The sequence below is a fragment of the Melospiza georgiana genome, chromosome 1 (genome assembly GCF_028018845.1).
Source record: "Melospiza georgiana isolate bMelGeo1 chromosome 1, bMelGeo1.pri, whole genome shotgun sequence".
Lineage (NCBI taxonomy): Eukaryota > Metazoa > Chordata > Aves > Passeriformes > Passerellidae > Melospiza > Melospiza georgiana.
In genome coordinates this window covers 38,348,532-38,360,916 of record NC_080430.1, presented here as the reverse complement: position 1 = coordinate 38,360,916, position 12,385 = coordinate 38,348,532, and the positions used below count along the sequence as shown (strand labels likewise).

General features: G+C 36.4%; 1 protein-coding gene across 2 annotated transcripts in view; it reads left to right on the top strand.

The window, feature by feature from the left end:
* The window catches only part of ZNF385D (zinc finger protein 385D), a 412,937-nt gene that overhangs the window by 76,758 nt on the left and 323,794 nt on the right, over window positions 1-12,385 (top strand). For both annotated transcript variants that reach the window (XM_058031333.1, XM_058031341.1), the window contains exon 2: window positions 6,794-7,072. In XM_058031333.1, coding sequence (XP_057887316.1) covers window positions 6,794-7,072 — 279 coding nt within the window. The remainder of the gene's footprint in view (window positions 1-6,793; window positions 7,073-12,385) is intronic.

The following is a 12,385-nucleotide window of genomic DNA, read 5'->3' as shown; positions in this document are numbered from 1 at the left end:
TCTTTTTATAGAACTCAATTAAAAAACTGACTGCAGTATATTTTCAGACTATGAGATGTCTGTTAGCTGCTTCTGGCACGAGGGAACTGCTGAACCAAGAAACGATGAACTTTTTCTGCTTAGTCCATCTGTAAGTTCCTTTAGGATCTCTTGGTGCATGTGGCTGTGATGGGAGCTAGGCTGGGGTTTGTTCATTTGCTGCAGTATTGAAATGCAGCCTTTCCTGAAAGGTTTGAGTGCTCTCCCAGTAGAGCAAAACAAAAGCCCAGGCTTTTATATTCTGTGCTATTGCTTAAGGTATACAAGAATACATTGAGCCTGTTTCAAATGGATAAGTATCTATTCTTATAGGGTTCAGTTTGCAGAGAAGCATTTCTTGGGAGGAGTCCTAGGACAGAGACATAAAATTATAAAGCCCTCCAACCCTAAATAATGTCAATCTCATTTTACATCATTCCCCCTCATCAATAAGCACATGTGGAAAACGTGCCTTTATTTCTTTTGCTTGATGCAGTTTTTGCTTTAGAGATTATTTTCCTCTTAGACTTCACAAAAACACCTGAGATGATGATGATTATGAGCTTCTTATTATTCCCATGGATGATTGAAGTGGTGTAGCAGCTAGCAGCAGTGATCAGACTGGTTGGAGCTGGTAGGATGCAGAGAAACAATAAACAAGAAAAAAGGATGTTTCCCTCCCTGACTTTTCTTGTCCCCCCTGCTAAGATACCTCTTTTTCTCTATTTTGTGTGGAATTTTTAAAGAGAAAATTTGGTAAATATAGACTTTAAATGTGTTTTTATTTGAGCTGTATTAGGCACACAGCAAGAAGAGATACTGAGTTTTATCCACAGTTTTATCACAGACTATTAATTTAGCTTTTGGGTGTATGACCTGACAAAATCTTCCTCAATTTCTAGAAACAAGTGATTATTCTTACTACTAAAACTCATAGTAGAAAAGCCTTCCTACAGTGTAAAATTACTTAATACATATATTTTCCAGATTTTCACATCAAATTTTATTGTATTATGTGCTATTTGGTATTTAAATTTAATCAGAAAGGCTCAGAAAGAGGGAGACCCTGAAAAATTGATTGGTTTCTAAAAAGCATTTCAGAACCCAGTAGCTTCCTATTCCACAGCAGCTCTTCCACTGAAATGGTGATCATCCATCCATCCATAGAAAACAGATGAGTCCTGCAGCGTATCCTGAAGGTTACTGAGGTCATTTGGGAGGGAACTGTGCTCCACAGATGCAGAGGTTTCACCGTGAGTGTCCTGTCACAGCTTTGCTGCTCAGTCCCCTTTGTTGTGCGTTTGCTGTGCCGCAGCCGCGATGTGCAGAATGGGCCGTTCATGACCTCAATCACTCTGGGCTCTAAACCAGGAGCAGGTGCAGCCACGACCAAAACCGGAAAGCTGCAGTGTTGGGATCATCCAGTGATAATGAGGGGGTGGAAGAAGCCAAGGATATTTTATTTTTGTATTCCTGATCCTTCCCCCAGGCTACCCTGCCCCCACTGTCCATGTTTAAAATAGATGGCAGTATGATGATTTTAGGCTTCTCCCAGGAATACATTTCTAGAGCTAGCATTTTATTCAGTGAGCTCAATTAAAGGTTGCAAAGGCAAGTTAGCACTCATGGGCTTTTTGGTATAAAGGTATCACAAGTACCAAATGCAGCAAGGAACTTCAGTGAGCATAACATAAATAGGAAAACTTCAGCACAGACATCGCAGTTTTGGGAAGGGTCCTGGCACATAGTTCCACTCACAGTGTGAAGAAGATTCTTAAAAGCTTGATGCAAAAGTCACTGGGCAGCAGTGACTTATGTCAACTGGTGATGTCCTATCACCTGAAAGATAGAACAACATATTTATGATGAAACTGGAAAAGATGAGAAAATTCTAGTTATTACCAGAGGGTGTAGTACACCAGTAACATCCCCCAAATATATGAAAACTGACAAGGCGAAGATATTGATAAGTGATCAGTCTCTCTTTTTTTCCTCTTTTTTTTTCCTTTTCTTTTTTAAACATTGCATTAACAACAGTTTCTTGAAAACAGATGGTATCTCTCAATATTTGTTGTTATCTGTTGATATCTCAGAAAATGAGTACTATCATTATTACCTGCAAAAGTTTGGAGTTTTTTATTACTTTTTAATGTTTGGAGAGACATTAGCATGGGCAGAGCAAAATTTATCCCATCTAATTTGAGATCTACAGCACAGACATCTGCAAATGAAGAGGAATATATTTTTCTGACCACAAAACACCTGAGTTTATGCTTTAGTCTGCTTAATAGTGAGATGACTCTGCATAGGGCTTCTTGGTGAAATTTAAAATGTCTAGGAATAGAGTCTGGGAATGAGTAACTGAGATGCAAACAAATGCATCTTTGATGATTGCTACTTGAATGTCTTTCACAGTTCTGAAAAGAAATATTAGAAATCCCTGAATATAGTAATTAGTGGACTTTGTCCTTAATGCCCTGTCCATCTTTTCTGTCCTTCAGCTATTACAGGAATGTATTTGTTGTAGCAACCTGTCGGGAAGTAGACAAGGAGATGAACTTTAAAATGTGTAGAATCATAGGATGGTTTGGGTTGGAAGGGACCCTAAAATCACCTAGTTCCAGCTATCCTGGCATAGGAAGACAATCTTCCTAGGCCAAATTATGCAAAGCTCCATCCAACCTGGACTTGAACCTGTTCAAGGATGGAGAGTCCACTTCTCTGGGTAATGTGTTCCAGTGCCTCACCACACTTAAAATGAGGTATTTTTTTTTCCCCTAATACCTAATCTAAACACATCCTCCTTCACCCTGAGGCCGTTCCCCCTTGTTCTATCACTACAGGCCCTTGTGAAAAGTCCCTCTTCAGCCTTCTTGTAAGCCCCTTCAGGAACTGGAAGGTTTCTCTAAGGTCACCCTGAAGCCTTCTCTTCTCCAGGCTGAACTAGATCATTCCTCAATGGCAGGAGGTCTGCATTAAATACAACAGACTTGGGTACACAGGGGTCTCTGGGATTCCTATACTCTGTTGGCCTCTTGAATGTACCCAACATATTTAAGTGTTATGTACACAGAGCCAAAGTCACAGTGATAGATACAGTTCTATGCTGATAAGATGGTCTGGAAAGAGAACAACTGTAGTACAAATGAGTAATATTTCCTTTCAGTTTTCTTGACTAGAAAGCAGGCCATTGGCTTGCAGCTAAAAAGGTAAGGGTTGTTTCAGGGAAGGATGAGATTTCTAATCTCCTACTTTCAAGCACATTTTAGAAGAGAAATCCCCAGGAAGTAGCTATGTTATCTAAGGCAGCAAACACCACAAATTGTAGTTGTGCTGGTTTTCCATATGGGACAGTTTTCTACTTCGCAAAGCTATAATGTTGTGCAAAGTTCATTTTATTGGTAAGCATCATTGAGCCAAAATTGAGTTCAAAGCCCCAGGGTAAATAAATGTAAGCATTTATCCAGAGTGCTTTTTAAATTGGCATGAAATTTTGGGATCTTGGTTGCCTAGTTCACTCATTTCTAGTGCTCTGCAGGCTTCATTGGGGCCCCTAAAATTGAGAAGCTGGCTTTCTCTTGTGGGGAAAAAAGAGTTCTCTGCAAAACTGATGACTTTAAAAGATATGTAACCAGTACAGTTGACATGAACTCTATAATATAATGGCAGTGAAGGTGGGTTCTCATGAAAATCTTGTCCACATAATATCAAGCCAATTAGACATTGATAAAAATTAAAAATTTCTTTTAAAGTTAAATGGTTTTAACCATATTCCGTGCAATTTTCCAATAGCATGAAATAAGCATTCTTTTCCTTGCCAAACAAAATTGCTGCCTAAATGTTTTTACTCCAGAAAATGGAAGTATATAATGATGCATGCGTGAGCTGAAGGCTTGTTTCTTTCATGAGCTAGGCTGCATGTGTGTTGCTTGAAACACTGGTGGATCTTTACAAGATTTTAAGAAAATGATTTCTTTTCCCCTGTTTATTTAAAAATACTATTTAGAGTGGTAAATTGTATTTTAAAAGTATATCAGCATATTATAGTCATATATCTCCCTCTTCTTCATCTTGCAAAGAAGAACTTGCAATCTTTATTTACTTGTTCCTTAAGAAATATTGAATGAGAATGATTCAATGTTTTAATCAGAAACTGTTTCTGTTTTTTTAAAAAAAATTTCTTCACACTTTCAATTTTTTCTTAAATGGATTGTTTTGAGTACTGCCATGTAATACTGGCTTTACGGGTGTAAAGGTTTGCAACATGTCACTTTATGCCTTTAGCAGTGTCATTATATATTCAGAAATCACTGTGTATCTGTAAAGAAAATGGTGATGTACTGTAGTGTAATATATATTTCTGAAACTTCTGTTTTCATAGTTGTTACCTAAACTCCAGTTATAAATTATCCCCTTCCTCCAGATTTGAGAGTGACAGGGACATACACAAAAATGTATTGCAGCTCTAATGATGTTACGTGCTTTTCTAAGGAAAGCACATGGTAGATGCACAAATCACTTATTTCCAAGGTGGAATTTCCCTTATTATTTTATTGTGCCATTATTGAGTGTGCAGTTTTTAATTTTGTTTTCTGGAATGAAATTGTAATGCAAGACAGATTCTATATGCCAAAAATAAGACTTTAATGAATTAGACTGTTTTGACTGGAATATTAGAAGGATGTAATGACATGGTAATACATTTTATTAGGCTGTCAGCTTATGTGTGTAAATGTTTCAAAAGGAATGAGACATGCATACACATAGCAAACAATGTTTAATTTACTAGATTATATTTGCTTACAAAGGTGTACATCTTGGTTGAAAAATCTGTTTTTTTTTAATAGTAATCTTATGCCTATATAGCTAGCACTATAGGTCTAGAGATATATTGTTCTTGTAATTTTAAATTCACACTGCTCTCTAGTGGGGAATGCTTTCAATGCAATAGATTTTATATATATTCATGTACAACATGTATATAAAGTGAGATTACTGAGCTGTTACTGGCATCTAGATCAAATCAGTAAAACTTATTCTATTGTGATAGCATTTTAATCCTTATACTGCTTTGATTAAAGACTGAATTTACTAATTTAAAAATATTTTAAACGGATGAATCTTTGGAGTGAACAAACTCCAGAAAGGCTGAGAGGTTGATAGATTTATGCTTCTTCCTCAGGAGAAACCTCCTCCCTGCATTAGGAGAAATTTGCTATAGGTCTGCTATTGAAAAACATCAGGTTTTCTTCTAAGCTTCTACAGTCTCACAGTGTCTTTTGCTTCGGAGTGAATTGTTTAGCTTGCTTTCTCATCTCTTGCCTTCAACAGCTACGATCCTAGATAAGAGCTGACTACACAGAAGCTGAAATAATACTGACAGATCTAGTTGAGTTAGGTTTAAATCTACAGCAAGTGCAGAGGTCCTCTCAGACTTGAATCTGTCGTTTCTTAAATGACGTGGGGTTTGGTTAGCATAGAACACAATGCTAATCAGATATCAAGCAGATACAAAAACTGAGATTGAAACTGATTTGAATATTGATAGATTTTAGACTTTCTTCTTTAGATAAATTTGTCTTTGTGATTTGATTTGAAGGCAATAATTGTCTTTAAATCTTTGCAAGATCTGTCAAAAAAGTTGAGCTGATGAAATTTAAGTCATTTTAAGCTATCTGAAGAATGATTTGCAGCATTTTGCTGTAATCAGACCCAAATCTGGAGGCTTGTTTTAGACACTGAAACTCTTCTGGATCTGGCATTAAAGACCCATTTTCTTGTGTAGCTGCAATAATCTTTTTTTGTCTCTAGGTTGATTGATTTGTCAATTAGAGACCAAAAAGCATCATTGTATTTAAGGCTGCAGTAATTTTGTCACTCAAAGTATAGATGAGATTCTTTGTCTAGACCTTCATTTGTTCACTAAGTCCGGGTGAACAAGCACTTTAAAGATTTATATGGTATATAAAGGTCTCATCAAAATGCTAAGTTGGTATAACATTTTGCATTCCTTGAATAGTAAATTAGGTTTGCAGTGCTCAGAGCATGTCTTTACCTGTGCCATTTCTGCTCACTTTTAATCAGGGAAGCTCACAGTTACACTGGTTTCACTTGAAGTTCTGCAGATGGGATTAGCTTCTCATTTCTGCAGTTGTTGTTGCTGTCTGGTATTAGCTGAATCTAAGCTAACTATCCTTCAATTATTATCCTGGGTGGTTAAGATAAGAAACTAATAACATGTTTATTTGTCTTTGAACTACTCTGAGAAAGTTGTGAAGTTATTAGAGATGGGCTTGAAAGCAAACACAAGATGTGGGGAGAGGATGACTGGGGCTGCTAAATGTTTAAAAAACTCAAGGGTGAGGTCTGTCCATTTAAGCTTATTGAACTAATATATAATGGGAGGGAGGTTCTTCTGTTAATTATACCTTCTCCCCCTTTTCTTCCATTGACTGAAGGGTTGTTTTATCTCACATTTTTTTCTCAGCTCCTGCAGTGTTTTTACTCTTTCTTAGATCAGTTATCACAGGAGGTGCCACATCCATATCTAATGGTAGCTCAGCTTTAGCATCATTTGGCTGGGAAGTTAGTCAAGTTACATCAAAGAACTGCAGAAGTTGAGCAGAAAGCAAAATATATGAGTGGAAATATAATGTCAAAATATAAAATGCAAAAAATTATTTTCTGCCTTTTAGTGGTTTGCAGATATTGCTATCTTTTCTATATTATTTTGTGTTCTCATCAATTTTCTCTCCTGTGTTTTTTTTCTTCTCAGAAAATATGAAGAAGCCCTGGAGCCCCGATTTACCAGTTGATAACCAGTCATACAATTCAGATTTCACATCTCTCCCAGACAGGGAAGGTGAGAAAGAATTAGCACCTGATGGCACTGAAGAAAAGAAGGAGAGAGAAAAGAAACACACCAATTTCACTTTGTGTAATGTCTGTAACATTCAGCTGAACTCTGCTGCTCAGGCACAAATCCACTACAACGGGAAATCCCACCAGAAGAGGTTGAAACAGCTCAGCAATGGAAATCTCAAAAGTGATAATGGTAAGCATTATAATATATAGATCTTTGCCATGTGTTGATCTGAGAATTGCAGCAATGTGCACTATGTTGATATATATGAATATAGACTTTGTTTTATTCAGACAACAAATACTTTGAAGTTAAAGCAAAGGTTTTTGGTGACTTCAGAGTGCTGGAGGTCATCCCTAGCATCTGGCAAATATCTTAACATACACCATCTGTGTTATTACAAGAGTTTTCAGTTTATATTTTGTTTACATAATGATGTTGATTCAGATTCTTTCTAATTTCATTTACATTTTGATGGTTTTCAGCATAATCAGTGATACTCCATATTTCACAGTCTACTAGAAAGGTTATCCTTGTTAGGGGCATGCTTGCTTTTAATGAATATAAGGTGGTTGTGAAATAAATTGAAACAAGTACATTACACAGAATTACATTCCCAAACTCCTTTAGCTTGCTTATTCTGGCTTCAACCCACAGCTAACATGTTTGTTTCAAGATCATGGCTGAATTGAAACAGAGATAGAACAAAAGTTATTTTGACTTTGATCAATTTCATTGACAGCTTTGAGGAAAGCATTTCATAGCAGGTGACATACTCTTCAATCATCACAGTGAGTTGTGATCCCCAAAGAAAAACACATGTGGCTTTTTGTACTAAGGCAGATTAGATAATGGAGGCCAATGATGGTCCCTGATAAGAAAAAACAAATTACCATGTTGCATTTTTTTCAATTTAATAACAGGTAGTACTCAACTTTGCTGTACCATGTATAGGGCTGTACTGCATTCTTGTATCTGCTTCTGTGTACCATGTCAGAGAAATAATTGTCTTAATATGTTGCACTTAGGACTTTCAGACTTTCTTTCTCCATCTCACACGTTGCTTACTATTTTATACCTTGAGTTGCTTCCTGCCCCACTTGCAGAAGGATATGCAAAACAACAATCCTTAGATAGAACTTCATATTATTATTTTACTAGTCTCTGCTTTGTTCCCACACTAAGAGTGGGGAATAACTGATATTTTGCCTATGTTGGATGAGAGTGCTTTTCTGTGTATGAGGTGTTGTGCTTTTCTGTAAAACACAACAATAAAACAAATAACACCCCCATAATATCCAGCAATACAATTAAGTTTGTCTTTAAGTGGCCGTTGGGACTGCAGCATTTGACAATGTTCGGAGTTCAGGCTTAGAAAAAAATGCTACTACCATTAGTAGGAGCTGTGGAAATGCATAAAGAAAGATTGATTTCCTAATTGATTAAAGGTGCAATGTGGTTATCCACAAATGCATTCTCTATTAGACCAAATAAACACAATCTAATTTATTGCTATATTTGTTTAAGGAGGAATTGTTATTGTTATTATTAGCACCACAATTTTGCTAATGATAGAAAGATTTTTTTCTGCAGTTCATTTTTCCACTTTAATCCATGATAATGAAAGAATTAGCAATTAAGCAATGCTGAAATTATTATCAAAGAGCTTCAATCATGGTTCAACATTTGTATTCTGGAGAGGCTCAAACTAGCAGTATAGCAGCATATTTCTTACTTCCTCCTTAGGAGTATTCAATGTTGTGTGTAGCTGCATCAATTTGTAGTCAGAAAATAGCTGTTTGAATATCTAGCTCTTTGTTTCAAAGTGCAATTGTTTTGTGAGTTTATGTGAAACTTAAGGATTTTCAAATCTGGCAGATCTTTAACTATCGTCAAAAGCAGGGCTCCGATGAGAAAATATGTAGGGTAGAGTATGATGAAGGGTTATTTCACATGTCACCATGCTCAGTTCTCTTCAACTGAGTGTTGTAAATTAGAGAGACAAGTATAAAATATTTCTTGCTAGAAGTTAGAATTGAATAAGAGGTGAATATTTGAGTAACCATCCTCCTTTCACTTTCAATAGAGAAACTCTCTGAGATGCCTTTTTTGAGACGAGTATAAATCAGAACATGAAAGTCCTTTTACCATTATAGGTTTTGTCATAACTTGTGTTTCTGAAATATGGGCCACATTTTTCTGACAAATGATTGCTTTGTTAATGAGACCCCAGCAAGCCCAAGTGACATATGACCATGACTAAACAAATTATGACTTGAGCATTGTGATTTATCATGTACATGCAAATGGTGCTTTTTGAAGGTCATTGATCTATCTAACTGTTACCCATGCACATTGTTTTCTCAATGTATATCAGAAGGATACTTTATTTAAGAGAATGGTGTTTCTTGTATGGAAGTCCAATTGTCACAAAAGACAGCTGTTGTGGTCGATGTCCACATTAGTGACATAATAATTCTAGAGATTGGATTCTGCTGTAAATTAAAAGTATGTAAATGTTCTGTTTTATGCATTGTCTTCTACGGTTTTGTCATTATAGTTACTCAGTATGTCTCTACATGTGAATGAAGTATCTGGACTATGCACAAGGAAACTTAATTTCTAAATACAGTGTTTCACAAACTCTGTTGTATTTGCCTTTGCACTGCTGGATGCTCTCTTGGAACTAACATACATGGAAAGGTTGGGAAAAATATTGGAGCTGTGATTTCCCATTTTGTTTCATCTCCAAATTATTCCCATGAAGCAGGATAGGTTTGTGTGTTTTGTATCACGAGCGGATAATAGAAAGGGAGGATTGATTCATGTGAAACAAAAGCCCATGTCTTGTTCCAAAATAATTTGCAATGGACTGCTGAACAGAGGTAGGGTTCAGCTGTATTTGCATTTGACTGTGTAATTAGAGTTGTCATGCTACAGTCATCAACTTCCAGCTGTGTGAAGGAGCTTTTGTCTGTTGGACTTGAATTACAGAACATTTACTTTACTTGAATATCTCTGCCTAATTTCATCAGATAAGTTGCTTATGCAAAAGTCTGTTAATATCTGCAAATCTATAATCAGTAAATAATGTGCATTGTGGGTTTAAAAGAAGTGTTTGTTTGCTGCTCTGTTGGTACCTGGACTGTATTTGAACAACCAGATATACTCTGAAAAGTTTTGTTAGTTGCTTATGTATCTGTTTGGCAGCTTTACTGTACCATACCCTGTGGTTCCTTCCTGGGGCAGGGCAACTACAGAACAGCGCACTGCAGCCACAAAAGGGACGTGAACCCAATGTTTCTTGTGTCATTACTTGGTACAGTGATTTGTGATGACTTAACAGGATAAAGTGAGACATCATCACTTCTGTAACTGTAACATGCTTTGGAGCAACACAGTTTTTTGATACCTTCCTCCTAATAATTGCCTTTAATGTCTCTTAAAAAGACTTCTCACACTTTACTCATTACACCCTAGAAAATATTCTTTTTACTGGTGATTTTTTTTGCTTTTCTACTCTCATGCATGCGGTGGAAAGGTGACAAGAAAGTCAGTGAAGATTTTGAGTATGTTTTGGGATTAAAAGGAGGGCAAGATGCAGTTCCAGTCTGGTCTGCTGACTGCACCACTTCTCATAAAACCTGCCTGGACTCTGTGGGAAGAGGTGACCTCTTGTGGGAAATCGTTTATTCTAACCAGCAGGAGCAAAGCTCACAAAACTCACTGACAGAATGGAAAAACAACTGTGGATGGAAACGTGTAGCAGCACCAGTGAGAAAGCTGACGATTCTAAAATTTTATGTAAACCAGAATTTCTTCTGTGCATTCTTTTGTGTAAATTGCTGAATCATCGTGAGTGAATGAGGCATGGTTAGGACAAAAGCTAAAACTGCTTTCTTCTGCAATACTTTTTACAATACATTCGAGAACAAACAGGAAAAATAATGAAGGAGGTGAGCAAAGTCACAAAATTAATAGAAATCTTTGTGCTTTCTGAACTGTTTTCTGAAAAAACTGATTTCTGAACCATTATTGTTTTGAAACATAGAAGGCTGTGAACCATTTGGTGGTGGTTTATTTATCTAGCTCTCTAAATTCATAACACAGACCAAAGTCTATCCAATTTAGTATGTTTTATTTACTCTCTTTTAATCTAAATCTAGCTACAACTCTTTTTTCGCTAAAAATTTCATTAAAGCAAAATTTTGTTGTAAAGCCAACAAGGACACTGAGTACATGGAAAAAGAGAGCAAAAAGTATCAGAATTTTCCCACTTGCTAATTTCAAAAAGCAAATCCCTTAATTCAATATTTTACATTGCTTTAGAATGAATAACTATTTTATTGTTATGGTAATGAATATTATGAAATATGCACTAAAAAGGAATGTATATTTCCCACACTTTATTCTTTTTTCAACTTCATTCAGTGGTTGAATGTAGTTTCCTACAGCAGCATTTGAGGTGACAGTTTTCTTAAATCTACACTATACATTTTTTGCACACTGGTCAGAGAAAATGTTTATTCTTTTACAAGCTTTCTTTTGCATCTAAATCCTTGCTTTTTACTAATCTGTGCATAGAAAATCCAGGTGATTTATCCAAACTGCTTGCAGAGTTTCTGTCCTTGCACTGTTGTGTTATTATGTATTTTCTGTCTCCATGCTGCTATTGCATTTTTCACCTCTGCTGTCATGTTTTGTGATCATGAAAGCTGATAGCTTTGGGGTAGACACATTCTGACTTTTAGGTGGTAAACCACCAAGTCAGGGCTTTCAGAGAAGTGGTGTCATCTTCTCTTTTCAATGTGTTAGCCCTCCTTTCAGAGGAATAGGATTGGATGGGACATGGGAGAAAAGAGGAAGTCTTCAGGCAAAGTATGTTTTCCTTCAGAATAGGTGATTTTTCATTAATTTTCTGGCAAGTAAGAGTTGTCAGTTCAGCTTGAGATGTCCCTGGAAGTCACATATCTTGCCTTTTGTTTTTTTTAACATCCTCTTCTGATGCAGAGCTTCATGGCCAGTTAACAGCAAATCCAATATGTATTTTCCTCTGATTTTAAGCTTCTAGTTTGTGGATCATACATGCCAGTATCTTGTGAAGCATCACAGCAGGTTCCCTCTGGGCATTAGTAATATCTCTCAAATGTCAAAGCTGGAGAATTCTAGACATGTAGGACTGGCTAAGGGCAGTGTGTTGTCACTTCCTTTGCTTCCAAATGTAAATCTTCCTCCTTATTTCAAAGCACTTGTCTGTTTTCATTTTCTGCTTTAAATAACACTTTTGCAAGCAATGCTTTGAAACCACCATTGGTATTTGCAGAAGTTTTTTATTTTATTCAGAAATGTAATACCACTATATAGGACTTAATAGTTCACCATAAAGTTTTATCACAAGGTGAATGAAAGAAACTTAAGAGCCAGCTCACACTGGTCTCATGCATGGGAGATACTAATAAGTATCATAGGATCTACTTGCCTTTGTGAGTATATGAAAAGGATGAA